Source organism: Naumovozyma castellii, chromosome 2, assembly GCF_000237345.1.
Source record: "Naumovozyma castellii chromosome 2, complete genome".
In the NCBI taxonomy this organism is placed as follows: Eukaryota; Fungi; Ascomycota; class Saccharomycetes; order Saccharomycetales; family Saccharomycetaceae; genus Naumovozyma; species Naumovozyma castellii.
In genome coordinates this window covers 527,844-554,509 of record NC_016492.1, presented here as the reverse complement: position 1 = coordinate 554,509, position 26,666 = coordinate 527,844, and the positions used below count along the sequence as shown (strand labels likewise).

The following is a 26,666-nucleotide window of genomic DNA, read 5'->3' as shown; positions in this document are numbered from 1 at the left end:
AATTCTATTTAGTTTATACTCTACTATTTCAATTAAATTGATTAAGGAAGAGCTGCAACTGAATTTGGTTTCTATGCGTGATTTTGCAATTCTTCAAATACCTTAAGTAAATTATCGACCCCGTCAACAATGTTTTCGTCGTAACCCAAAGAAGGTGTAAGTCTTGAATGTGCAAAATCTATTAAATGCATTGAACTTAGTGAAGACTTTTTGTATGCTGTATCAGTCGCAATCTCTTCATCATCTTCGAGTGGGTCTTCACTTTCATCATCAGAATCAGAATCAAAGAAATCGGACTTCAATATTCTGTCCTCATCGTGTCGAAGATCCCAGATAGTGGAATCACCTTCATATATAAAGAGGAGACTACTAGAAAACATCCTTACTTCTTCATTCAACAAAGTGTTATAAAATAACTGCAGTCGCTGAAAAAAAGTTGTCTTGAGCTTCAACCTTCTTTCACTGGATAATTCATCGTCGGCAAAATACATCTCAAATGCATCCTTAATATTTTCCTTTGTTCGACTTCTCCCGTAAAATTTATTGACAGAAATGTATCCATCATTTCCATTTTCAAAATAGGATTCACTTAAGCCTTTGGTCAGCTTGTTCTTCCTTATCTTCATTCCACATATTCTAAATCCCAAAGAACCAGATGTAGTTTCATTACTAACTTTCGTTAACCGTTCCTTTTTTTCCTTAGTTGCATTATCATCATACAGGATTTTTCCCAATTTAACATCAAGCACATTCGGCTTCCTAAACGTACTCAGAAGATTTTCTAGAACTAGATATCGTTTCGATCGCATGTCTTTATTATCTGTATCTTTTATTAATTGCTTCAATGTTGCCTCATCTAGATTTGGGTCCTTCAAAAGATGAACATTGTCAGGTGGCGATGCCTGCCCTTCATCTAAGATGCCGAGAAATGTAGGCATCCAATCAATTAATGGTATATCATAATTGTCAGTTTTGCTTACTTCTTCATTGAAATTCCTTGTATTTTGAATAGCTTGATAGAAATTGGTTTCCTGTTTAGTTGCTGGTTTGAAGACTAAAATACCCTCCTCATCCGTGAGTGTCCCATCATGCCCAGCTGCTTTATGATTCAATTCTTTATAGCGGACCATTTGTTATTATCAAAATGATCTCCTGATATTGTGTTTGAGAATATTTGATAAAATACATCGAAGACTTCAGATCTTAAATTGCTATTGTATTGTTCTGATTACATAAGCCCGTTTGAATACGTCATAAATGAAGTAATAAGCAAATGAACGACTTCAATAATAGGTGGGTAACAAAAGAATCTAAAGAGGGATTTAACTTACTAAAGTGTTTACCCTCCTTTAAGGGTATTACTTGAAAGCAAGGGCGAACCTTCATGATTTCTCAGCGAACCATTAATTAGTATATTTTAAACTAGCTTCTCAATGATACCAACGACATGGAAGATATATTTTTTCTGACAGCCCCAGTTAATTAGTCTTTCAAAATAGTACTTAGTGTAGAAAGTCACATCCTCGTAAATGTGTCACTAAGCATATAGGAGGCCAATACATTTACCGTCTTTGGTGTTACCCCTCCTAACCATTTGTGTCAGCCAATGAGAAGAAAATCCGAACCGCGAAGTGCGCGAAAAACAAAAAAATTGTTGTTGGTGAAGGCTTCAGGCAAAATAAACGGGCCTGAAAAATTTTTAGAGGGAAAATAGAAAGAGTGCTCCCCCGGGCTGTTGATATTTCTCCTTCTAAGATACAACACTCTTCTCTCTCTAGCCTCGGCTTCTTTCTACCCTCTACTCTACCTAGATTATCCAACAGACAGATTCACAGACAACATAGATGACTAGTGATCCATCTGTCAAGTTAAAGTCCGCTAAGGACTCTCTGGTGTCTTCTCTATTTGAACTTTCCAAATCTGCTAATCAAACTGCTTCATCAATTGTTGATTTCTACAATGCTATTGGCGATGATGAAGAAGAGAAGATCGATGCCTTCACCACATTAACAGAGGCTCTTCAAGCATTGACCTCCGCTGCTACTCAATTACATGGGATCAGTTCTGAATTGGTCAACCCAATGGATGACGATAAGGATATTCCAATTGCCTTGCATACTGTCACTCCAATTAAGCAAGCCGCTAAGAAGAAGGCAGAACGTGATCCAAACGCTCCAAAGAAACCTTTGACTGTTTTCTTTGCTTATTCTGCATACGTTCGTCAAGAACTTCGTGATGAAAGACAAAGAAATGGGTTACCACCTTTATCTTCTACTGAAATTACTCAAGAAATTTCCAAAAAGTGGAAGGAATTGAATGATACTGAAAAGGAAAAATGGAAGCAAGCTTATAACATAGAATTGGAACATTATCAAGTTGAAAAGCAAAAGTATTTGGAAGCTAAGAAGAATGGTACCGTAACCATTCTTGAAGGTCCAAATCATGCTCCTATTCCATTCCCACAAGATTTACAAGAGGATCAATATCCATCTCATCAACATACTGAAAAGAGAAATCGTGAGGATGAATCCACTTCTGGTGAAAAGAAGAAGAAAAAGAAGAAGAAGGATAAGAAGAAGGAAAAGAAGAACGATTGAAGGGCTGCTTTTTCAAATTGTAATGTATGCGTCATTGATTGACTTCAAAAATTTTAAACAGTTGCCTTCCCTTTCTATGGGAAGTAAAATTTGTATGTAGATACAATATATATATACATATATGTAATATTATCTATCTGTATTATCTGATAAGTTATGATTAGTATTTTCAAAAATCTTATTTCGCTCCTTCTTTTTATATATACAAGTGAATTTACATGAATATCAAAACTTTATTTCACCATTTATATTGTGGATTCATTTTCAATTGATGTTTTCAATTCATTAATCAAGTCAACAGATTTTAATGGAGCATCTTCAGGGCGTTTCCAGCTGTCAGGGAACTTATAATCTCTCTTATTTTTCCTTAGATATTTTGCCTTAGTATGTCTTGTATCTAATGGGACATCAGCAAAATCGTCAACTTTTAAATCTCTGGCCTCATCAAGTAATCTTAAAAATACATCGTTCAAATACTTGGCATTTTGAGAAGCTTCAGAAAATCTATCGGATGACATCTTAAATACATCCTTAACGTGATCATATCGCGACCTTGCCAGTAGTCTAAATTTGTGTAATTCTTTATCGTTCAATCCCAAATCCTCCGTCTTAACCCACATAGTCACTTTCCTCTCATGTGGATGTTCTTCACCGACGTAAGTAGTGTATTTAAATTTGATTGGATTCGATGCTGGATCCGGTCTCTTGTATTCCTGTCTATATTGAGTCAACAATGGCAATTCATACGCTGCCAATCTATTGTAAAACCTTTGCTCTCGATGTTGAGCCACTAAATCCAAGGCGGCAGATGGTAATTCATCGAATTGATAAGGCCTCAACGCGTACCTATGGGCACTCATACCACCACGATTATCACCCATGCCACCCCTAGATGCGATGTCTTTACCATTATACAATCTTTCAATATCTTTCCTCGGAGTCTCCGTCAAATCAGAAGTGGTAAGAAGGGCATCTAACTCCTCCTGACATGGCTTATAGGAATGTCCCAAACGAGCTACACGTTCCCTATATAATTGAAGAATTTGTTTTGGAGGTAGAGTTTTCCATTTGGCTGGTTGTAAATAGAGCAATGGATCCTCCTCCTTTGCTGAAATTTTCGATAAAAAACGACGATGTGGGGAGATGGGACGTAACCTTGTAAATACTCTCATTGAACTTTCTCTTATTTACTGCTCAGCTTTTCAGAACTTATTGTGTACTACTTACTATTTTAATCCTGTCTTATTAAACTGCGATATAAAATTTAGTTATTACCCCGTCATCCGAAAAATCGGCAATCTTAATAACACGCTAATTGTGCAACATAAAAATAGAATATTTTCCATTCATCGACTACGTATTTTAGATATTTCATTAACTGGTAAATAACTTAACAAAGTATATATTATTGGTTTTCGGGTATCTCATTCATTACTATATTGTTTTACTCACCTTTGTCGAGCACATCACTAATGCAGTGATTTTAACATTCAAGAAGAAAATGATTTCCCATGGTATCGGGTATCCATATGGGAGTATTTTGCATCTTACTTAAGTATAGAGCTTCATCAATTATATTGGAATGAAAGAATGAATGAAAGCTTCACTCGATTCTCCGTCGTCAGATACGAAGCCTAATGTAGCTCGGCGGCTAAAAGAAGAAAAAGAAGATAAGTACCCTTAAATCCAATTTTTACCCCAACAACAATCTGTATTTAAAGGGGGGCAACTGGTTCATTTCTGGGACTAAATACGTTGTCTCGAAGAAACCAAACCAAGTATTCAAACTGAAATGGTCATAGAAAATGCTAGTGGTATACATGTCTACGTGGTTGAGATAAGGGAATGGGAATATAGGTTTTTTATCTGAAGGAGAGAATCACTTGACCGATATTAGCCAACCTGATGGCATGCTCTATTTTCAAGAACCTACGACTACATGTTTAAAAAGATTTGGTCAAATACTCTTTGGTGTAGAGGGGAGGACTTATATTTCAAGGGCTCTCAAATCAGCAGGAGACCCTTCCCTTCAAGTACATGGGGATAACCTTATTCTAAGCCAAAAATTTTTGGGGCCAAGAAAAGAGGGAGATCACGTAAAGGCATGCCTTGTGATAACTGCAAAAGATATCTTAGTATTTGTTGAAGGAAAATCTGACTTAAAATTTGTTATTGAGGACTCACTACAAAACATGCATGACGTTTTGAGCTTCATATACCTTTGGCAAACAACTATGAAGTTAAAAAAAGGATTGTTTATTGAAAATTTAGCAAAGCACAAATGGTGCTTTTCAAAACACTATGGAAAGGAGGACGTAACCCGTTTCTACCGCTCCCATTCAAGATTTTGCTCTATTAATGATATGCTAGAGGTCAAGGGCATGCTGACAGAAACAGAAAGATTTACTTTAAATGTTGATTCTTGTTCAATATTAGAGATTGCAGACGTGACCGAAAACAGGTTTACCCGTAACAATGGTTTTGTTGAAGTTGTTGATGATTTATTGGCAAAGGGAGTGGGATTGATCCTAACTTTTCATGAGCCAATTCTCAAAAAGATATTTAAATTATTTTCATCACAAGTGTCAGCATCCCTTCTTTTTCGTAGAGTACTGTTTGTACTACTGCTCTTACATGAGGCTCTGTTCTCAGATGAATGGTTCAGAACACTGAAAACACTGTCTGTATCAGAATCCTGTAATTTGCTACATACATATGCTTCTTCACGTCCAACAAAATGGAACTGTTCTTGGGTCATGTTGTACTTAATGTCATGCTCGGTACTAAATATCTCACCACAGGGAATAAGCTCGAACGCTATGTTCACAGAAATACTTTCAAATGTATCCCGTAGGTTTATACAGGTTAAAGTAGTCAGTCCTTGCTGGTATGTGCATTTTGAGACTACCTGATATAAGTTCTTCTCGGCCCTTCTCAGATAACGTTTCACTTCTAGATGGGAGTCACATATGAAACAAGTCTCTTTCAAAGCATATTGAAGAGTGTAGCAATCCACATTTGAATCATTTTTGCAGTACTAGATCAATGGCACTCTTCGATAGTGACTTCACCATGTGGTTGCTTTTTCCCTGCGTTTTTCAGACATTGCATCCTATCCAAATCCAGTAACAAACATTCCATTATTATTAGAATTATTTTTTGACAATTTTCCCGGCGATCAATATACTCTCTATACTCTCTTGAGTATTCTTACCCCATAAAAGAGACTGGCTATATTATTTCAGAAATATTAAACGGGGATTGGTTACATCCTTAAGGAAATAAGCACCACCTATTAAACTCCTTTCGATCTCGGAACCTCTCCATCCCTAGGTAACAAAACAATTGCTTGGTATAAACTCTTGAAACAATCTTCCATGTCAGGAAAGGCCTCTATTTCAAAGTTTCCCAGTGTTGCTGTTCAGTGTTTTTCAGTTGCTAAAGTGCTGTATGTATCAGAAATAAGTCCTATGGGCAAAGGTGGTAACGCAGAGTAGAAATTACCATAACTGAATAAACTTCAATAGTTTGTTAGGTCACAATTGATGTGTTATTTATTGATACTATTCAAGTTTAAAAGGGCTATTCACATTATCAAGATATAACTTGCAATTGAACGACTTCGAATCTACATCAATTCAATGTAAGTAGAATATGTTTCTATAATCTTTTATAATCCAGTGTTACCCGGTGAACCTGAACGAAATTTGAAAATAACGTCAACACGTTAAAAGTTCTGAAAATCACCAACGAGCCCTTCATATTGATATATTTTGGTAAAGTAATAACTGACATCTGCCATTCCATCCTCACTACCCACAAGCAATTCCAAATATGGCTAGAATAGGAAGGAGAGGAAAGGGTCCTAAAGAATCGGCTGTCAGGTTGGACGGTGATGGCGATGACACGCCTTCTAAATTACTTTCATCGATGTTGAAGACGCTAAATTTGTCATTTGAGCGAGATATTGGGATGCTTGATGGGAGATCCGTGAGAACTGTACCGCCAAGGAAGACTTTAGTGGAATTACAGGAGCAATTGGATGGGTTGAATAAATTATTTGGAGATATTGTGAAAAGTGATCAAGAGACAATCGACGCCATTGTCAAGATAAGGAATTCTAAAAACAAAGAACGAGATTCGAAGAAACAGAAACAATTTGATCTTCCGAAGGGCCCAAAGGCTCAACAACAACGATTGAAGAGTTTGCCAACAGGTCCTGCGGCATTAGTAAAATCAGAGACTAGTAAAGAATCGTCAAACGATGCAGATCAATCTGTCTCTAGTGTTGGTAATCTAATAGAATCCAAACCATTACTTACAAATGGTAATTCAAATGAGAAATTAAATGATATTTCCCAAGATGTACAATTGAAGGATAATAAAGAAAAAGAACTCTCAACTGTAATATCAACGCCGCTTGAGTCAAATGATCGAGAGGCGAGAATAGATTTAGACGTCGATCCTGAAAAGCAAGATGAATTAGAAAGAGAGCCAAACAAAGTAGAGTCATTGACAGTGCATGATGCTTCTGAAAAATCGAAGAAAAGGTCAGTATCTCCCACCGGCGCCAGTTCAAACGAACCTAATTTAAAGAAACCAAGATCTGAAGAAGGTGCACAAAAACACACTCTTGACACACATATAATGGAAAATGATCCATCAGTAAAGAATCCCAAGTCTGAATTTGTCGTTTCGCAAACCTTACCTCTGGCGGCTGCAGCATTGGGATTATTTAATGAAGAAGGGTTGAAAAGTACAGGTGAAGATTTTTTGAAAAAGAAATATAATGTTGCTAGTTATCCAACAAACGACCTGAAGGAATTACTTCCTGGTGAACTTCCTGACATGGATTTTTCTTGTCCCAAACCCACGAATCAAATTCAATATAGTACATTTTTGACCTCTGTGGAGAACTTCTTGAAATATTTAACAGAAGAAGATGCCAAAATATTGAAAGAAAAATATATTATACCTAATGTTTTGCAAATGGATAAGACATATGACCCTGAAGTGACACCTTTCGTTATACCCAAGTTAGGGCCATTATATAGTCATGTTTGGTTTAAAGAAGATGATAATAAGAATATCGCCAACACGTCACCACCGCCACTAAACGATCCTTCAAGCATATTACCCAAAAAGAGTGCGGGTGACATTAATGATGATATGTTGGAATCGGAAGAAATTTCTTGTGGTCCCCTGGTATCAAGATTATTATCGGCTATCTTAAAGGAGGATAATGTATCTGTGCATGCGACTCCCAATAGTATCAAGAAGGAACAAGAAGATGGGAGTGATAATGAAATGAAAGATATGGATGATTCTAAATCAATAACGAGTGTCCAAACACCAAATACTGAAGCAGATGATGAGATGCTAAACCGTTTAATTAAAAATGGTACCACGAGTTCGTTGCCAAACGCTGAGGATTGGGAGATCAATAATGTTAATTTGGATTACCCAACTTTTGAAGAAAGGTTGAAAAGGGAGCTCAAATATGTGGGTATTTATATGAATATGCCTAAGGATGAAAACTCTGATAAGGATGATTTAGATTGGATCACTGGACGAGAAGACGATGAAATTAGTGCGGAGTTAAGAGAATTACAAAACTCTTTAAAACAGGTCACTGCAAGAAATCAAAAGAGGAAACATATATTGATCCCACTGTTAGAAAGGCAATTGGCATGGCAAGAATATTCATCAATCTTGGATGATCTTGATAAGCAGATTGATCAAGCTTACATTAAGAGAATAAGAGTACCCAAGAAAAGGAAGAAGCATCACGGTTCTGGAAGTGTGGTCGGCAATTCGGGATCCGCATCCCAACTTGCACAACAGAAGGCGGCTAATTCAAGTCTTAAAGCCCTACTTGATAAGAGACAAAGATGGATGGACAAGATCGGTCCTCTTTTTGATAAGCCTGAAATAATGAAACGTATACCCAAGGACTCTGTATTTAAGAACATGGACCAAGAGAACGATAATGATAATGAGGAAGAAGATGAAGAAGAAGATACTGATGTGTTTGATCAGAACGGCAACAACAAGGACGTGGAGTTGGCTGAAAACCAATAATCACACAGACCAACATACATAAGTAGTTTATAAAACAATCTAAAACCAACATTGTAATTGTACTTTCCACGATTAACGTTGACTATTATTATTTATAAGTTTTACGTAAACTATTACCCGCTCGCGGAAACCAGTAGATTATTGAAAATGGAAAATATGTCAACAGTTCCATCATAAAAAGTGGGAGCACCAGTAATTTAGTGTTAAGTTCCAATAGTAACCATTAGGATAGGACAAGACCTCCATTGCATATACACTTGTTTCCTGCAAATTACACAATAAAATATTCAGGAAAAGACTTACACTTTAAATAAACAATGTCAAGAGCCAAAAGAATTATGAAAGAGCTACAAGCTGTCAAAGATGATCCAGAAGCTCGAATTGAATTAGAATTCGTTAATGAGTCAGACATTCATCATCTAAAGGGTTCTTTCCTTGGTCCACCTGGAACACCCTACGAAGGTGGCCAATTCATTGTAGATATTGAAGTGCCCATGGAATATCCTTTCAAACCACCTATGATGAAATTTGATACTAAAGTTTACCATCCTAATATTTCCTCAGTCACAGGTGCCATTTGTTTAGATATTTTGAAGAATGCGTGGTCCCCAGTGATAACGTTGAAATCGGCGTTGATATCATTACAGGCTCTTTTACAATCTCCTGAACCTAATGATCCTCAAGATGCGGAGGTAGCACAACACTATTTGAAAGACAGAGAATCTTTTAATAAGACAGCAGCCTTATGGACTAAGCTTTATGCCTCTCCAGACGGTGCTATTGGAAAATCTGTTGATGAAGCTGAACTGTACGGTATTGACTCGGAGGCAGTAAAAGAGTTTGAATCTCAAGGATTTGAAAAGGACAAGATAGTAGAAGTGTTAAGAAGATTTGGTATTAAGAAGCTGGATCCAGCAGATAACGCGACTATTAACCGTATTATTGAAGAATTGTTAAAGTAAGAGAAGTCTTATAGATCTACATAAATAAAGAGAAGAGCTAGAAGTCCTACTTCAGCACATTATAATAAGTATATATGAGCTGGGATTTACCCCAATTATCTACAAATATCATATTCCTCTTATGTAGGAATTCATAAGCACAGCCTACGCCAGTTATTTTTTGTGCCCATGAGACTACAGGGCTACAAAGTTTTTTAATTGCAGAAAGACAAAGACATTTTTTTAAACATGCTAAAATTTACACAAAATAGCATACTCTTATTGAGTTCTCTTTTACAAACCTTGACTATATCCATTACCAAAGAAGTTTTCAATAAGAAATGACATATCTATTTACTGACCAAATTGTTTCCGAATCCCCAGATATGTTTTTGCAAAGTCCGCGCTTATTCGCTGCGCATGGATACGCCGATATAACTGGTTCCAGTGAATACTAATACTATCACGACCAGTATCACCTCTCTTTCTGTCTCCAACATTCCAACTTTTGAACTCCTAACATCTCCCGTTTAAAGAGTTTGCGTTATTCAGCAGTTGTTTTACAAGTCTAATTGATAACGTTTCGAAAAGCCCCCTGTGTTGTTAGTTAACTAAAGACAGATACTCCTCGATTTACAAACAGCCATGCTTGCCTCAAACTCATTGAAATCCTTTTCAATTCAAAGATCATTATTTATGGCCTCTACAAGGCAATTACACAACACGGCAAGAAGGTCCCTAACTATACCTTTTATCCCAGTTCTTCCTCAAAAACCAGGTGGTGTTGTGGGCTCTCCCAATGATTCCTATATCCCACCAAAAATGAATAAATTCGAAGGTTCTTATCATTGGTGGGCAGAAAAAGCATTTGCATTAACCTCATTACCTTTGGTCACGGTGGCTGCATTGACGTCAGGTCCCTTATCTGTCACTTGCGATTCTGTTCTTTCCGTTGGTTTATTAGGTTACTGTTACATGGAAATGCATTCTTGTATTACTGATTATATTTCAAGTAGAGTTTATGGGAAGTACCATAATTATGCATTATATTTGTTAGGTGCTGGCTCCCTGGTATCATTGGTTGGTATTTATAAATTAGAAACTGAAGATGATGGATTGGTCGGGTTCATGAAGGGCTTATGGAAGGGGAAGACAATTCAAGAAGTAGAAGCTGAAGCTGGAAAAGCCAAGAAATAGATTTGACTTACACCATTTCCTCAGTTGATTACTTTCATCCTATATTTCGTTATTTATTATTCCTGACTATTATTTATTACTTATATAATTATCGTTTACTCTAATATTTGAGTTAACAGTTTTGTCTTCCATCGTTCAAGATCTTTTACCAATTGATCCTTAGTGTTTCGTAGTTTTTCATCTGTGAGAATCATCAGAGGCAGTTCACCACCATAGACATCTCTACAATCAAAATATTTTACTATGCTAATGGTTTGCTCCACAGAATTTATTTCCACTTCAAAGAAGGCTTGTAATTGGATTAGATATCGTTCAATGGTATTAATATCGTTGATTTTACATCTTTGGAAAATTTCATCGTATGTCCATTTGGTAGATTCTTCACTCATGGATATTAAAGTCAACTTATTCAATTTTTCAATAAGATTTGGCGTCCATACTATACCTTTATTGAAGTGCAGATCATCTAGCTCTGATATAGTTCCAAATGAGAAGAGCTCTAAAATTTCGCGTTCTCCTTCTGTGCTAGACTTTAACCAATATTCCTTATAATGAAATCTTGTTGGATCCTCTAATAAATATTGCAAATTTTCATTCATGTGTCCAATCCATTTAAGTAAGTTAACGTCTTTAAGAATGTTCTTTCAAGGTGGTCTTTACCAAATTAATATGAATCAGTTCCTCCAAGTACAAGAAAAATGTAAATAAGGTAGCGCGTAATACTATTAGACTTTTGCTCCCATCCTAATCACGCTCCATTAACCGCAGTCAATGGAATACCTATTTGGAAACATCGAGAGCCAATCATGTCCACAATCTTATACAATACTAATTCAAGTCTCATACCCAAATACCAAAGGAATAACCTCTTAAAATCAAATAAAGTCAGATCTCGATCTTCACTAACAAACAACCAAGCACAAGACAAGCTCCATACTTCCAACAAGGATGCTTCTTCAAATAACCTACCCATATTCAATTCTCCGCATGAAAAGAATTCTGTTAAATATTTGCAACAATTGTGTCGATCCATTTATTCAGAGTCGTTACATCAACGAATAAATCAGTTAAAACCTTCTCCAGACTTACAAATCAATGCCTTTGTTGCATTGATCTTCCAAAATTTTGTCAAGTCCTGGTACGGTGTTAAGATTCCAACAGATGATGATGAATTCATAACTGAACTCTTCAATCTGCTGCAAAATATGATTCAGTATTTGGCCAATCGAATAAACGATGGTTCTATTGATTGGGAAGCATTATTGGCTGACGATATCCCAGTAATAATATCGAAACATATCCATGGCATTAGAGAATGTAAGTTAAATTTATCTAATAATGAAACTACTTATACAAAATATTGCAAATTGACATTATTTGAGGAGGATAAGTATCCATACATTATCACAGATTTCTTAAAGAAAACAATTGGGAATACTGATTCGATGTTACAATCGAGCATGTTAGATTCTCTATTTAATGTTCTTTTATTAAATCATATAATGGATAGTATAGTGGAACCTTACTATGTCTTAGATGGCATCAACAAGGTGTGTTCAAAATTAAAAGCTAAGAAAATGGACAAATTGAAAAAGAAAGCAGCACAATATAGAAATACAACACTATCATTTATCTCAATTAAAGATAAATTTAAAAGGCTGCTATCATATATGACTTCCAGCCGTATAACCCCTACTAGGTCAGACATGGCCTCCTTTTCGAATAGGTACATCTTCAGTCTATTGACAGTAGATGTATTAAACTTACCTTTAAGAAAGCCTCTTTTTTTTGGTTTGCTAAGAGCTACTCAACTAATTATAAGGAAATCTTCGGCAATTGAAAGCATACTACGAAACGTTATCATTCATCCATTCACAAAATCTCAATCGCTTACGCCGGAGAAAGTACTCGCTTCCATAAGACAACTTCTATTTCCTACAGACACAATATTGGGACCTAGGAGGATTATTCCTACAACAGAAGAGGAATTGGAACCTATTAAAGTGACGACCATTGGGAATATGTGGGAAGTATGTCAATTGTATAGGATGGATACACTGCTAGGTTTGGAGAAGGTCGATATGGAAAATTTTATTGAGACATGTTGCCTAGAAAAACGATGTAATAAAATACTTGTTTGGCAAATATTAGAATGTCTGTTAGCTCATTTAGTCGAGATAAATGTAGATGATGTATAATCAAAATCGCGTATTTATATATATTTATGACATTGTTCGCTTATGTAACAGACCTCGAAAATGCTCAAAAAAACATGAACCGCCTAAAGTGCATCTAAGAAAAGATATACACCTCTTAGCAACAACATCACGTTTGACTTGATTCCTGAAGTACTATTTAAAGGCTTAGAATTGGTGGAACTTGACATATTTTACGAATAGATTAGTCTGGTTTTTTAACTTTATGATTTAGGTGCTCGAACATTACAAGTATTAAACAAATCTTCATCTCATCTCGTTACCCAACAAGCGCCAATGTCAAGTTATCCTGGAGAACATTCAAATATACCTAAACATATGCTTGAAGCATTAGAAAACCAACCATTGAATCATTTGGTGCCTAAAGATGGACTTGCCACACTGATAACTTCCAATATATCACTCGGTTTGCCACACCAGCAAAATCCATTTGATCCGTCTACTGCATCCTCTGAAATTGAGAAGATTGAAGGTATAAATCTCCATTTCCCTGAAGATACGACAAATCCATCAAACCAACTACTATTTAGACGACCGGTCAGACACCTTGAGAGTGGTGGGACTTCGCAGTCTTTGCAATTTGATGCGAATTTGTCTCCATTAGCTAAAAAGTGTCTTCTGGCAAATAATTCTAAAGCTATTCAAGAAAACATAAAATATTCAAAGGATATAAAGCCTTCACCAATTCCAATAGTAGAAAAGACGCACTCTCCAAAACGTCCTCTCGGTGATATCTCACTGTATTTAGAAAAAGAATTAGAGCAACCCGAAAAGAAAGCCAAAGTCATTTCTGGAGTATCAATGAATCAAATGACACTAGGTGAACAATATATTAAGGACCTTAAATCAATTCTTGAATATGTTGGATATCAGGGACAAACGGCCGAAGTTTACGCAAATTTAGAATACTGGAGCACTCTTCCGAATGATGCTCATATTCTTACAGAAAAATGTATAGAAACATTATCGTTGGTCTTGAAAAATATTGTTTCAATACCGCAAATATGGAACCAAATTGAAACCGAATGGCTTCAAATGCTATTAAACTTATTAACTGACAATATTCAGGCGTTATCAGACCAATTGGATAACACATCAAAGATAAATGAGCGCAACTCTTGGAGAAGGATAATATACGGTTCGACAATCTGTATATTTACAATATTTAAATTTAACAGAAGCGATAAAAGATTGTCCTTGGAAAGATATGTGCTAACCCCATTGAATTTTATCGCTACGGCATTTGAATCAACCACTGCCATAGGTGATATGATACAATCTGATCTTAAGACAGAAACATCATATCTTAACGAATCTATATCACTACTTCCATTATATATCCAAAACAGTCCATATTTAGACGATGGGCTCATTACAAAACTTGTTTATGTCTTCACGGGTGTTCTAATGAACGATAACTCTGACTTTGCAACTTTGATCGCTTCTCAAAATACTAACGTTTTGGAAAATATAAAAAATTCAAGTACTGCTATTCTAGTATCTTTATTCGCTAAACTTCCCGATCAAAGAGACTTCATATTGCAAGAATTGTTAACACAAAGTGAAGGGTTACCTCTAAAACGACTACAAAAAAAACTAAGGAAAGTCGATAACGGAACATATGTCACTGATTTTACTATTACTATTCTAAAAATGCTTGAAATTTTTAACTGCTATGATTATGCTAAAAGTCTGAATGAGATTACACCAGATACATTAAGACTGCTGGAAAATGAAAATCACAAACAGCAACAAGGATTACAAAATATTTCTGAAACAATTAACGAAACTATAGTAAGGCAATTTCTTGAGAACACAACAAAATACCGTCACGTTTTAGACCATTATGCACAAGACCTGACGCAATTACTACCATGTCCACAATGGCCTGCCGTGAATGAATTATTGAGTTCCTTAATGAAAAAATTATTAACGATTTTCAGTCCAACACACTCAAGGAATACCAATATCGATTCTACGTGCTTACAAATTCTTGGGAACATCGGGTCTAGTATTTTCGAATTGAAATGTAAGATAGGATCTAAACTTTCTAAAAACCTAATTGAATTATTCAACTATCCAGAAAATGTGCCGCTATTTTTAAGCTATTTTGAAGATTGTCTCGAGTTTGTTAAAGTTAATTCAACTCGAATGTCCAACTTTAAATACCTTTGGAACCAGAGGTATATTACATTACTCAAGTTAAGGAACTTTGCAGAAACAAAGGAGGAAGAGGATAGTAATCGAACAATAATTGGGATCGTTGAAGACGAACTTTCAAAATTAAACAAAGAGGAACTCATAGTAAATGCTATTAAGGATAGTACGACCATTGAGGGGGAATTCAATTCAATCCTCCATGCATTTGAAATACTAAATCTGTATGAGCCCTATTTGAAACTCATTTTATCGTTTTTAGGTCAGGAGAAAATTAAGCTAAGATCCACAGCTATCAAATGTCTCTCTATGCTTGCAAATAAAGATGCAAATTTCCTAAATAATCCTTTGGTGAAAGACACAATGCAGCAAAGACTGAGTGATTCATCTGCATCTGTAAAAGATGCCATTCTAGATCTAGTAAGCATCAACTCATCATATTTAAATTTCTACAAGCAGATTAACAATAATTTTGATGACGATAGCATTCTGGTAAGAAAGCGTGTGCTGAAAATAAATAGTAAGATTTATGATGAATCCTCCGATATAGAGACTAAAATTTTTGTTGGATCCCGAATACTTTTGAAAATAGAGGATGAGGAAGATACTATTATCGCCATGGCAAGAGAGATTCTTCTTGATCGCTGGATTTTCTCCATTGATGCACTAAAGGATGATCTAGAACAGGAAGGATTACTCTGCAGCATGATTGTTTTGGTTTTGGCTGGAATAGCATCATTGAATGAAAAATGTTCACAACTATTTGATTCATTCCTGAATTTCTATCTTTTGAATGAAAAGGTACATACTCCTCCAGTGTATCAGACTATAAAGAAAGCTTTAAACACTTTAACGAACTTTTTGGTTCAAAGCATTGTTGAACTTCAATCGTCAGACTCCACTAATGATGCTTTAAAGATTCAAAAACAGAAGTACCTTACCCTTCTAAGTAAGTTTTCAGACTGTTCAACGTGCTTTATAACGAAAGACCATATTATCTCCCTTTATCCTTATTTGCTATCTGAAGAAGGGTCGGAGTTGCAGTATCATATTCTTCATCTCTTTAAGAATGTATTTGAAACATTGTCCAATTTTCAATCTAAATTCCTGTTTAATTTAGAAACTACCTTACTTAGTAGATTACCGAAAATGAGTACAAGAGAATTAGATGCAGCTATGCCCTTAATTTGGATCGTCGCCTCACAACGAAACAATTATGAGAGAGTTTCTAAAGCATGCTCATCCTGTTTTGGTCATCTTAGTCCTTATATCAACAGAGCTACAAAGGAGCCTAACAAAATAATTGCTGATGGAAAGCTGCAACGACTTATATACTTGGCTACTGGATTTGCAAGATTCTGTCCTCTAGATACTACTAAGAATAAGATAATTTACATCCAAGATGGGGAGTCTCTGTATCAGTACGTTACCAAGTGTTTGCTTGTCCTCTCAAAAGTAAATATTGTCCATATTATCCGAAGAATTTCTATTAAGAATCTAACAAAACTTTGTGGTGATTATCCAAAACTATTCAACTCGAAACATATACTTACATTACTAGATAACGAATTTCAAAGCAACAGTCTGGATATAAAGCTAGTCATCCTAGAGAGTTTTTTTGACTTCTTTGTATTGGAAGAAAAAAAGTCCATTAGAAAAGCAGGTGTTGATAAGACACTATCTTCCAATAAATCCCTTAAAAAAGATCTTCTAAGAGAGCAGAAAACCGAATTTATTAACGATGGAGTATGTTCAGCACTTGTATCAAGATTTCTAAAGAATATTTTAGATATATGTCTTTCCATTGATGCAAAGAGTTCGTTAGTAGCACTTCGTCTCTTAAAATTAATACTGCAATATGGATATACCAACCCCACTTATGCGATCCCCACAGTCATTGCATTGATGTCATCGACGAACAAGTACCTAGCCCATATAGCTAAGGAAATTTTACAGGATCTCTTTGAAAAATTTGAATCGCTGGTTCTCTCAGCTGTACCCAAAGGGGTTAATATCGCGTCTGCTTATTTATATTCGATAGAGCCAACTCATTATTTGAAAAATCTTATGTTTTTGAGATCGGTTCAGGATATTATTGGCACTGGAAAAAAGAATTCGCCCAAGTTCATCAAAGCAATTGTCAAAATTATTAATTCTAATTTCAATGGCATTGTTGGGACCGAAGTCGATGATGCAAGGATGCGTTCAATAATGTTATTACTATCCAATATGCCGCAGCTGAGTCTGAACTCACAGTTTGACCTCTTCATTATTTTGAAAAATCTGAATATAATTCAAGAGCAACTAAAGGAAAAAACAGAAGACACTTTACAAGAGTCAGACGGTCGACACAGGAGTGCAACTTTTTTGAATTCTTTTAGGGTTCAATTAATTCTTCTCGAAATCAGTGAGTACATGATGGCTATTTATGGAATAAGGAGTGACATTTTAGAATATGATATAACCCAAGAATCAGAATTGAAGAATAGACACTTGCATCCAATTAAAAAATGTGACGGTTATAGAATCACTGAAATTGTGACGGGAGTGATGAACAAGTCAGAGGAAGAATTAACTTCGCTATATTTGGACATGATGGAAAAAATAACGTATTGACTGTTGCATGCATTATGCATGAAGTTGCTAAATATAAATATAGCAGTATATATAAGATTATATTCATTATCACTGTGGAAATTCAACGATATAAAATTAAAACCCAGCTAGAGTAACACGTACTCTAATTCTGCGTTCCCATTTCTAAATGCTTAGCAAGTTCTTCTCGAATTTGGTTTGCATCCTCAAGAGGTTTCTTGATCGATGATTCAGTCGATTTGATCTTCCTTTTAAATTGTGGTAGTGTCCTCTGCTTTAATCGCTTAGGAGCAAGATTTTTCTTAAACAAATTTGGCGGTGTTATCAAATGTTTCCCTTTCTTTATCAAAGAAAAAAGGCCCTGAGGCGCCGTTGATTTGAGTATTGGCGTTTTATCCTGAGGTAGATAACCCCATGATTTTCTAAGTTCATCGTTCTCCAAGGATATGTCCTTATCGTGCACCAATTTGGTGTATTCTTTAGAATGTGAAGTGGACTTTATAGATTTCTTTTGAGTTGAATTGCTAGACATACGAGATATTTGCCCTATTACCGTGGTTGTTTTCAGGTCATGAACTAGTTGTGTATTCCTAGCATGCAAAGTAGCATCATTTGGTGACACATCGTTTGTCTCCAGTTGAAGCGGCTTTATTATTGAAGCTGTTCGTGAGCTTGTAATCCCATCAGAAACTTCCTTATTTAAGGTAAATGTGACTTTCCTTCTTCTTATTGGGGTAGCAACCTGATTGGATAAAGGAGGATGATACTTAAATTTTTTACCACCTTTTAACAATTTCTTCCATGAGCGTTTTTCTTTTCCTGACGCTTTGACTACATATGGTCCTCTAAGCGGTTCAGCTACAATTGCATAATTGCTGCTATTTTTTAAGGTGATTATAATGGAACCACCACACTGAGCTTCCCGTAATTTTCTTCTATGATTCCTAATATTATCAATTTCCATCTCTTCTTCATCTTCATCAGATGAACTATGGTATTCAGGATATATTAAGCTTCTATCAACACGTTTATAGATTTTATACCAACTCCGCAATGGATTAATTTTAGCATTCTTACCCTTCGTTGCCTTTTGAATTCCAGTTAATCCAATACTTTTTCTTTTCATTAAATTAAACTTTTCAAGCATAAACTTAATCGAATCTATTGTCTGTGCTCTCTTTCTAGTCATCTCGTCATCATCTGTGGGATCATTTATCTTTGTTACTTTTTGTAAAGTCATTGGCCACGTAACCATATCGAGTTTCTCTGCTATCAAAGTCAATCTCTCGGCTTCGTTTTCACCTTGAATGACATCTTGTTCAATCATTCTATTCTCATGTCTTAGCATTCTCTTGTGAAACAACTCATACAAAGAGTCAGGTAATGGATCAGAATATATTTCAGGATTCTTTTTTGGGGATTGTAGTTTACATTCATCGATCTGCAAAATCATACTAGTAATTAATCTTTTCGTGTCGCTTGCATCCATCTTGTTCTTCTTGGCAACTTTATCTGAACCAGCATCAGTGCTATTCTTGTTACTGTTATCCCTCTTTGAAAAGACAGGGGGGCCTCCTCTTGTAATGAGTTTTAGTCTTCTTGTTGGGTTAATTTCAAACTCATCGGAATCAAAATCAAATTTTTCGCTATTTTCTTCCTCTTCTTCCTTATTCTTTGATCTCAACGATCTTGATCTTGATCTTGATGATTGACTCTCTTGGGCACCAATTTCTTCCATCATATGCGATACAAACCTCCGTCTTTAACGCCTTTTCCTTCGTGTTATGAATTGAGGTTCATTATTCACGTTGGAAATTTCACGACATTTTTTTTGCTAACATCGTTTAAAAAAAGACAACAGTAAACAGAATGGAGATAAACAACGACAGTACTAAAATTGTAGTTATACTTGATCATAGAGAGGCATGCTAATTTGTCATGTTTTCACGAAACCGTTCCAATAATCAACTGCCAGAGTTTGGCGAAGACAGTGAGATGAGAAATGATGATAAGGAAAAAGGCAAGAGTGCCCCATGGAAAATGCAATATGAACAAGATAAAAATAGAGTATATTGGAGATACATCTCACTTTTGTTTATAATGTGGCTTGTTGTTATTCACTACTATGAAAATATAGTTGTTAAGAGGGCCATGATGAAATGTAACTGGTCAAAATGGGAGCAATGGCCTAAAGATGCCCAAAGTCATAAAGTGGCACTGTTTGCTGATCCACAAATTATGGACGCACATTCTTATCCAGGACGACCTGCTATTGTCAATTATTTTACAAGAGTGTTGTTAGATCACTATCATGAACGAAATTGGAAATATGTTAATTATTACCTGGAGCCCAACACAAATTTCTTTCTAGGAGATTTATTCGATGGTGGCAGATATTGGGAAGATGAGTATTGGTTTCAGGAGTATTCAAGATTTCATAAGATATTCCCTAAGAAGGAGTCCGTAAAAACGATAATGTCTTTACCTGGAAATCATGACATCGGCTTCGGTGATACGGTGATTGAATCTAGTTTAAATAGATGGACAGCATATTTTGGTGAACCATCCTCTTATCATGATTTTGGAAATCATACTTTTGTCCTTGTTGACACCATTTCATTGTCAGATAAAGCTAACCTTAACATTTCTAAGGTACCTCGAGAATTCATGAATAAATTTGCTGAAGGGGAACACCCGTTACCTAAATTTTTATTAACGCATGTACCACTGTGGAGAAATGCAAAGCAACAGAATTGTGGTTCTTTGAGGGAATCAAAGAAGACATTCCCCATTCAGAAAGGTGATCAATATCAAACTGTCATCGATTCTGCTGCCTCACAAGAAATTCTTTCTCTAATTCAACCAAGCTTTTTATTTTCTGGAGATGACCACGATTATTGTCGAGTGACGCACACTTACACAGCAAACGGCAAGACGAAACATGCAGAAGAGATTACTGTCAAATCTTGTGCTATGAATATGGGGGTAAGTAAGCCAGCTATTCAATTACTCTCCTTATATAACCCAGATCAGCTGCCCAATGGTGATACATTCCAGACAGAGCTTTGTTTCATGCCTGATCCATATAAGCCAATAAAAATGTATTTGGTAATGATATTGTTTTCCGTTATGACCTTCGGATATATCCATTTGTCTCCGAGGACATTCAATCAGACAGTGGCTCCTCGTTTGGCCAAGACCTTTAGAATGAGAAGAACAGCAGAAATAGAATTACCACTCACGTCGCCATCTGCCAGAACGAAGGAGGACGGGACAGCAATCGATCCTACAAAGTTCAAAGTTAATGAACGTAGTTCCATTTCAGGATTCATAATTAACGCATTTACCTTATTGGTGATGGTGCTTTGCATATTCTATTATTATTATTTCATTATTTAACTAAATACATCCTAATCGTCTATACTATACGAAAATATCGATTTAATTATTGAGACGCGATGGCACTCTAAAACGAAAAACATTTCGCTATAAAACGATGGACCTCAGTTCTACCACAAGATATAACTGAGGCGATGGATAGAAAGATAGACGCATACGAGAAACGTGTTCTTGATGGCACTAGAGATCAAGATGATGACAGTGATTTGAGTTTGGAAGAGTTATTAGATGAACTGGACGAGGAAAGCGATCAATTCTTTTCCAAATATAGAGAACAGAGGATGGAGGAAATCTCAGACCATTTAAAGAAAGTATCGAAGAACGTCAATGAATCCGGCTATGGGATACTCGTGGAAGTTGAAAAAGAATCTGAGTTGATTAGGATATCGAAGGACCTACCGAAAATTGTGATTCATTTTGGTTTGGATACATTTGAGAAATGTCGCTATATGAATGAACGACTAGAGACATTAGCAAGAAAATATTTAGACACTAAATTTGTCAAAGTGGACGTCCAAAAATGTCCATTTCTTGTACAAAAACTACGAATTAAGGTTCTTCCTTTTGTTATTGGCTATTGCCGAGGAGTTGAATCAATGAGACTAGTGGGATTTAGCCAATTGGGCAATGATCCAAATGGCTTTAAAATAGAAATGTTGGAAAAAGTTCTTTTATCATCAGGTGTCATTAAATCTTTTTCGGGGACAACATTAACCAAAGATCGACGTATTTTGAGTTCTCGTAGTCACGATGACGAGGGTAGTGACAGCGGTTTAGATATATAGAATAAACTAAGAATTGGTAGTCGAAATCATTTTTATGATATTTTTAAGTGTATTTTTTGTAAATCTACATATGCATTATAATTTGAATGATTACTAATAAATGTCTCTATCAGAATGAATGAACATGTCTAAATAAATATTCATGATGGGATATTTCGATATGAAAATGATGCTATAGGAAAGTGCGGCGATGAAAATTACTTGAAGTAATTGGTTTAATCTAATTGTAATTCAGTCAATCCATCATTATCGATATCAATTAATTGAGGGTACTCGATTTGATTAGCTGAATTTGGATTCTTCAGTGGTGCATTCTTCAGAGCAGCTAATTCTTCACGAAGCTTAGCATTTTCTGTCTTTATTATTTCATTCTCTGATAACAGATGGGCCCTGTGAATTTCACTATCTTTTAGGCAGTTCATTGTCTTCTTTAACTCCACACAAGATCTTGCGTACCCATCTTTTAGGAAGTTAAAATTCAACATCAGTTTGTGTGTGTTTATTATCCTTCTTTTTGTCTCTTGAATTTGAAGCATGGTATATTCATTGGTTAACTTTTCAGGTAACGGAAGTTCCTGATATACTGTTTCAGCTTTTACTTTTTCTTCTTTTGGTTGAATTAAAGGTTTACTTGTCGATCTTTTTATGATATGCTTTTTTTTGTCAAAAGATAACTTTTCTATGGATAATTGAGGATCGGATGCTATATGCTTCCCCTGCTTTATTTGGTTTTGACTTATGTTTGCCTCAGAAGAGGGTGAAAGTGATACTGGTGATAATATATGCGTGCTGTCACCTTTCTGTATCTCCATTATTGTTCCAAATTTTTCATCTAGTTTAATCTTTTTATTTTTTGTATCAACTATTAGACTATCATCAGATTCGGATATATTTCTCTTAATATTGGAATTTTCCCCCTCTATGGATTTATGAGCTTGTGTTTGATTGTCTGCCATTTGTAGGGCAAATAACATATCTGTGTCATTCTCGTCACCTAACAAGCTATCCAAAGTAAAATGCTTATCTGCATTCAGAATAGTTGAGTCCAATAAATCACCGGAGGTCAACTTCATAGCTGATTCAATGGCAGCTTCAAATTCCTTATCGTTAGAGTTGGCAGGTGTAGGAACGGAGGGTGAGGACGATGAGGATGACGAAGTTGGTGGGGTTGGGACGGATAAAACACCCTTATTAAGTTGTATATCCAACTTTGATTTATCATCAAAGTCCACATTAGCTCTTGTCAGTAATTGATGAAAATCCATATCAACGTTACTTGAATCATTTGTATTATCTAACCCTAGCTCTGGTTGAAACTCATCCATAGTATATGTATAGAAATTATCTCTCTTGCTATCTCTTTAGTTTTCAAAAAAATAGCTTTCAACCCCAAAATTTAATAACAGACAAGCACTCACTTATGAAGTTCAGAAAATGTTTGATTGACCTGATAACTGACAATCTTGTAGTTCTTTTATCGCAAGTAAATCTAGTAAATTTTCTACTATTTTTCACTTTTTTCCTTTTGCTCATCGCGGATTTTTAAAAAAAATTTCGAGATTCGTATCGTTGTTAACGATGGTATATTTATTCGAGATATTGACCACTCACGTGACTGAAATATAGAAAAGTATAATTTAGTTTCCAAAGCTGATAAAACTACTTGGTATTGTCTTAAATATTAAGTTTATATATGCTGTTTTTATATTATCTTGCATTTCCTCCTAAAATCCAGTTCCCTAGGTCATCAGTACTTCCTTTATTATCTCCATAAAGATCTATTGATACGGCTTTCTTGTAAGTCTCCTTTTTAGGAACATTTGTGCTGGAGCTATTACCAGAACTGGTCCCTCTTTTTTCTGAACTGCTTGGATACATGGAATTAAAATAGTTTACGTTCTGATCTTCATCTCCATATATGTCCACTGATTGAATTCTCTTCACACTCTGTTGATTCTGAGAAGAGGGTATTTTTACGGTACTGGAGCTTCTCATATTATAATCTTCACCTTCTGTAGTATATTGTTCTCCAGAAGTACAAGTAGACATTGAATTGACTGAATTCTCCGAGGTTGAATTGGCTATCCCTGATATCATTATATCCTCATCTTGTAACGATTTGAAATTCAATGAAATATCATTCATTTTTTTGTTGTTATTATTTTTTTCGATTAATCTATCAAATATATTAGAGGCTTTTTGCTTTCTCGATTCTTCAAATGATTTATTAATCAAATTCCGTTCGAATAATGATGTAGAAGATGTGGAGTGGTGTAAAGTGTCATCATGGGCAGTCAATTGTTTAGTCCATTGGGTAGGTGTTTCCATATTATTGTTGCTGGGAGTGTTTAAGGTTTGCAAAGATTGATTCGAACTATTTGCACTAGTAGATGGAGATGAAATTCTGGAGTAAAATTCAGGTGGTATTAATCCATTTGCATTATTATTTGGAGGAGTGTATTGTTTCTTTCCTACCTTAGCTCCATCCCCAATGAAATGTCCGTCATGAATATAAATATTTTTAAAATTAGAAGTTGAGTTCACTTTAGAGAGGTTATTATTAGCGTTATTAGTTTGGGTGAATGGTCCCTTTAAAGCGGGATCCATTAAACTTAAAGATCTAAATCTATTTTTCCTTCTAATTGTGGCACTACTTTTATTAATGTCGTTATTAGTTTCGTTATTCAATGCTTCCAAGTCCACTGTTGATGCGGTTCTAGAAAGTAGACTTGGAGCATAAAAGCTTAAACATTCATCATCGTCATCCTCATATTTTTCCAAATCATCATCCTCTTCTTCTTCATCATCATCATCGTCCTCGTCCTCGTCCTCGTCATATTCAATTATACTATTTTGAATTGATGCATTGGAGGCATTTGAGTTTAATTTATGTATCCCCAAATGGTGAGAGTCTCTGTGTAAGAATGAACTTGAATTATTATTATTATCAAAATCTGGCAGATGTATTGGCTGAGGAGAAGCGATGGGTGTCTTATAATTAAAAGAAGATGCAGAGGGCAACGATAACAAGGACGTAGTTGATGATAAGGATGGTGATCTTGAATGTAATTGTCGTTTATCAATTAATGAGTTTATATTCTTTGTCGGTATTATTGTATTTATAAGCGTATCGTTTTTGGTCATTATATGGTTGTTTAAAGGAGGTGGTGGTGGTGACCCCACCGTGTTGCCTAATATTTGCTCAGTTTTGAAAAAATGTGCTTTGTTTGATCTTCTATTTATCGATAATGATCTTATTCTTACGGCTTTATCTTTATTTGACGTTAGTAAAGAGTTTTGAAAATTTAATAATGATGATGATTCTCGCTTTAATGGTGGCGGAGATGTTGTTGATTCGTTTGAATTTGCTTTTGAGTTGGAGTTGGAATTTGATTCGTGTAATTCCTGAATTGATTCCTGTGATATAAAATTTGTTAAAGGTTTATCAGACAAGATGGTTAATAACGCCTTCACACCTGTATTGTTTGTTATTATTGTTATCGATTCCAATTCATCAGGGTTTTGACCATTTCTTTTACTAAATTTATTAGTTAGTTTACTGAAATAATCTTTGAACGGCGATGCTGATATTGAATTAATGGAAGAGTTATAAGTTCCAATATTATTGAATTCAATAATATTTTTGTTCAAAAGATCCTTGTTCAAGAATGTGGTAAACCATTTCAAAGTTGTCGGCGTCACAGATATCTTGAACTTCAAATCTAATTTGTTTAAATTTGTCAATACGGATAAAGTACCATAAATTGTTTCCATCAAGTATTTAAATGTTTCCACATAACGTAGTGAACCCGAGGATAAAATGGTTATGGATATGGATTTTTTTTCTCCTTCTCCTCCCTCAGCAATGCTTGGTTCATTAGAACATTGATCTATTAGGAAATCCCAAAATAAATGATTATTATTGTGAGTAAATGAATTTAAAATAGCTTCTTTTAGACGATGTAATTTAAATTTCTTGTTAAGTTTTGATAGTTTATTGTGTTTTAATTCGTCATTATAATAGTCTATCGTCGGTATATCGATGTAAAGAAATACATTGAAAGTTTTGAAATGCCGGAGTGAATCGAAGTGGCTCTTATTATTTACCGGAGTCGTATAGGTATCATTTAGTGGTGGGGGTATATCGGAATAATTAAGAAGAAACAATGAATCGATGGTTTTCACGGAGACCTTCGGTGTATACTTCGTGTTTATATTTGAATTTGATGCAGGGATAACTGCGTTAGTCGTTCGATCGTTGCTATCCATCCCTGATTATGGTATGTTATGCTATGTTATGCTATGTTATAGTTCTGGTTAGAAATTATCGAGGTTTGTTTCAATATTTCGACGTGTGGAGTAGTTAGTCTTTTTATAGTGCCAGGGTGAGAGTTACTGGTCTTTGACGGAGAGAATGTACTGTATTGTGGTAGGTTGTTGAATGGATCACGATCTGCAAAGAAAGTGCCTGATGAGTAATTTATTCATCAATTTTCAACAAACGACGAGATTACGTAACCCCTTTCTCGTATTTATTTTAACATGGGGAGATAATGACAAGATAGGAAAAAGCACTCAACGTTATTGTCAAGGATACAAGCCATATAACTTACATACACAAGGACTCGTCCCTTTGTCTCTCCTCAATATGATACAAGTTCTGTGTATGATCTGCGGGAGAGATCACTTAGAACCCAA

At 35.4% G+C, this 26,666-nt stretch overlaps 15 protein-coding genes across 15 annotated transcripts; 9 read left to right on the top strand and 6 right to left on the bottom strand.

Annotated features, from left to right (window-relative positions):
• Positions 1–71: 71 nt before the first annotated feature.
• ARG82 (inositol polyphosphate multikinase) lies at positions 72–1,130 on the bottom strand (the record flags this gene model as incomplete). The annotated part of the gene is made up of 1 exon (XM_003674730.1): positions 72–1,130. One exon carries the CDS (start codon positions 1,128–1,130, stop codon positions 72–74), a length of 1,059 nt encoding a protein of 352 aa, XP_003674778.1.
• A 714-nt stretch (positions 1,131–1,844) lies between these two features.
• On the top strand, positions 1,845–2,597 carry HMO1 (Hmo1p; the record flags this gene model as incomplete). Its single annotated transcript, XM_003674729.1, has 1 exon — positions 1,845–2,597. One exon carries the CDS (start codon positions 1,845–1,847, stop codon positions 2,595–2,597), a length of 753 nt encoding a protein of 250 aa, XP_003674777.1.
• Positions 2,598–2,842: 245 nt separating this feature from the next.
• RSM24 (mitochondrial 37S ribosomal protein mS35) lies at positions 2,843–3,769 on the bottom strand (the record flags this gene model as incomplete). Its single annotated transcript, XM_003674728.1, has 1 exon — positions 2,843–3,769. One exon carries the CDS (start codon positions 3,767–3,769, stop codon positions 2,843–2,845), a length of 927 nt encoding a protein of 308 aa, XP_003674776.1.
• Positions 3,770–4,507: 738 nt separating this feature from the next.
• NCAS0B03170 (uncharacterized protein) lies at positions 4,508–5,509 on the top strand (the record flags this gene model as incomplete). Its single annotated transcript, XM_003674727.1, has 1 exon — positions 4,508–5,509. The coding sequence occupies one exon, from the start codon at positions 4,508–4,510 to the stop codon at positions 5,507–5,509; it is 1,002 nt and encodes a 333-aa protein (XP_003674775.1).
• A 922-nt stretch (positions 5,510–6,431) lies between these two features.
• Positions 6,432–8,678, top strand: NGG1 (histone acetyltransferase NGG1; the record flags this gene model as incomplete). The annotated part of the gene is made up of 1 exon (XM_003674726.1): positions 6,432–8,678. The coding sequence occupies one exon, from the start codon at positions 6,432–6,434 to the stop codon at positions 8,676–8,678; it is 2,247 nt and encodes a 748-aa protein (XP_003674774.1).
• Positions 8,679–8,995: 317 nt separating this feature from the next.
• Positions 8,996–9,640, top strand: UBC1 (E2 ubiquitin-conjugating protein UBC1; the record flags this gene model as incomplete). Its single annotated transcript, XM_003674725.1, has 1 exon — positions 8,996–9,640. The coding sequence occupies one exon, from the start codon at positions 8,996–8,998 to the stop codon at positions 9,638–9,640; it is 645 nt and encodes a 214-aa protein (XP_003674773.1).
• Positions 9,641–10,264: 624 nt separating this feature from the next.
• On the top strand, positions 10,265–10,816 carry SDH4 (succinate dehydrogenase membrane anchor subunit SDH4; the record flags this gene model as incomplete). The annotated part of the gene is made up of 1 exon (XM_003674724.1): positions 10,265–10,816. One exon carries the CDS (start codon positions 10,265–10,267, stop codon positions 10,814–10,816), a length of 552 nt encoding a protein of 183 aa, XP_003674772.1.
• A 95-nt stretch (positions 10,817–10,911) lies between these two features.
• Positions 10,912–11,415, bottom strand: CSN9 (Csn9p; the record flags this gene model as incomplete). Its single annotated transcript, XM_003674723.1, has 1 exon — positions 10,912–11,415. The coding sequence occupies one exon, from the start codon at positions 11,413–11,415 to the stop codon at positions 10,912–10,914; it is 504 nt and encodes a 167-aa protein (XP_003674771.1).
• A 207-nt stretch (positions 11,416–11,622) lies between these two features.
• NVJ3 (Nvj3p) lies at positions 11,623–13,014 on the top strand (the record flags this gene model as incomplete). Its single annotated transcript, XM_003674722.1, has 1 exon — positions 11,623–13,014. The coding sequence occupies one exon, from the start codon at positions 11,623–11,625 to the stop codon at positions 13,012–13,014; it is 1,392 nt and encodes a 463-aa protein (XP_003674770.1).
• A 294-nt stretch (positions 13,015–13,308) lies between these two features.
• SCC2 (cohesin-loading factor complex subunit SCC2) lies at positions 13,309–17,805 on the top strand (the record flags this gene model as incomplete). The annotated part of the gene is made up of 1 exon (XM_003674721.1): positions 13,309–17,805. The coding sequence occupies one exon, from the start codon at positions 13,309–13,311 to the stop codon at positions 17,803–17,805; it is 4,497 nt and encodes a 1,498-aa protein (XP_003674769.1).
• Positions 17,806–17,929: 124 nt separating this feature from the next.
• Positions 17,930–19,525, bottom strand: SAS4 (Sas4p; the record flags this gene model as incomplete). The annotated part of the gene is made up of 1 exon (XM_003674720.1): positions 17,930–19,525. The coding sequence occupies one exon, from the start codon at positions 19,523–19,525 to the stop codon at positions 17,930–17,932; it is 1,596 nt and encodes a 531-aa protein (XP_003674768.1).
• Positions 19,526–19,722: 197 nt separating this feature from the next.
• CDC1 (putative lipid phosphatase CDC1) lies at positions 19,723–21,183 on the top strand (the record flags this gene model as incomplete). The annotated part of the gene is made up of 1 exon (XM_003674719.1): positions 19,723–21,183. One exon carries the CDS (start codon positions 19,723–19,725, stop codon positions 21,181–21,183), a length of 1,461 nt encoding a protein of 486 aa, XP_003674767.1.
• A 134-nt stretch (positions 21,184–21,317) lies between these two features.
• On the top strand, positions 21,318–21,968 carry PLP1 (Plp1p; the record flags this gene model as incomplete). The annotated part of the gene is made up of 1 exon (XM_003674718.1): positions 21,318–21,968. The coding sequence occupies one exon, from the start codon at positions 21,318–21,320 to the stop codon at positions 21,966–21,968; it is 651 nt and encodes a 216-aa protein (XP_003674766.1).
• A 215-nt stretch (positions 21,969–22,183) lies between these two features.
• On the bottom strand, positions 22,184–23,293 carry ATC1 (Atc1p; the record flags this gene model as incomplete). Its single annotated transcript, XM_003674717.1, has 1 exon — positions 22,184–23,293. One exon carries the CDS (start codon positions 23,291–23,293, stop codon positions 22,184–22,186), a length of 1,110 nt encoding a protein of 369 aa, XP_003674765.1.
• A 382-nt stretch (positions 23,294–23,675) lies between these two features.
• On the bottom strand, positions 23,676–26,237 carry SND1 (Snd1p; the record flags this gene model as incomplete). Its single annotated transcript, XM_003674716.1, has 1 exon — positions 23,676–26,237. The coding sequence occupies one exon, from the start codon at positions 26,235–26,237 to the stop codon at positions 23,676–23,678; it is 2,562 nt and encodes an 853-aa protein (XP_003674764.1).
• Between the last annotated feature and the right edge of the window lie 429 nt (positions 26,238–26,666).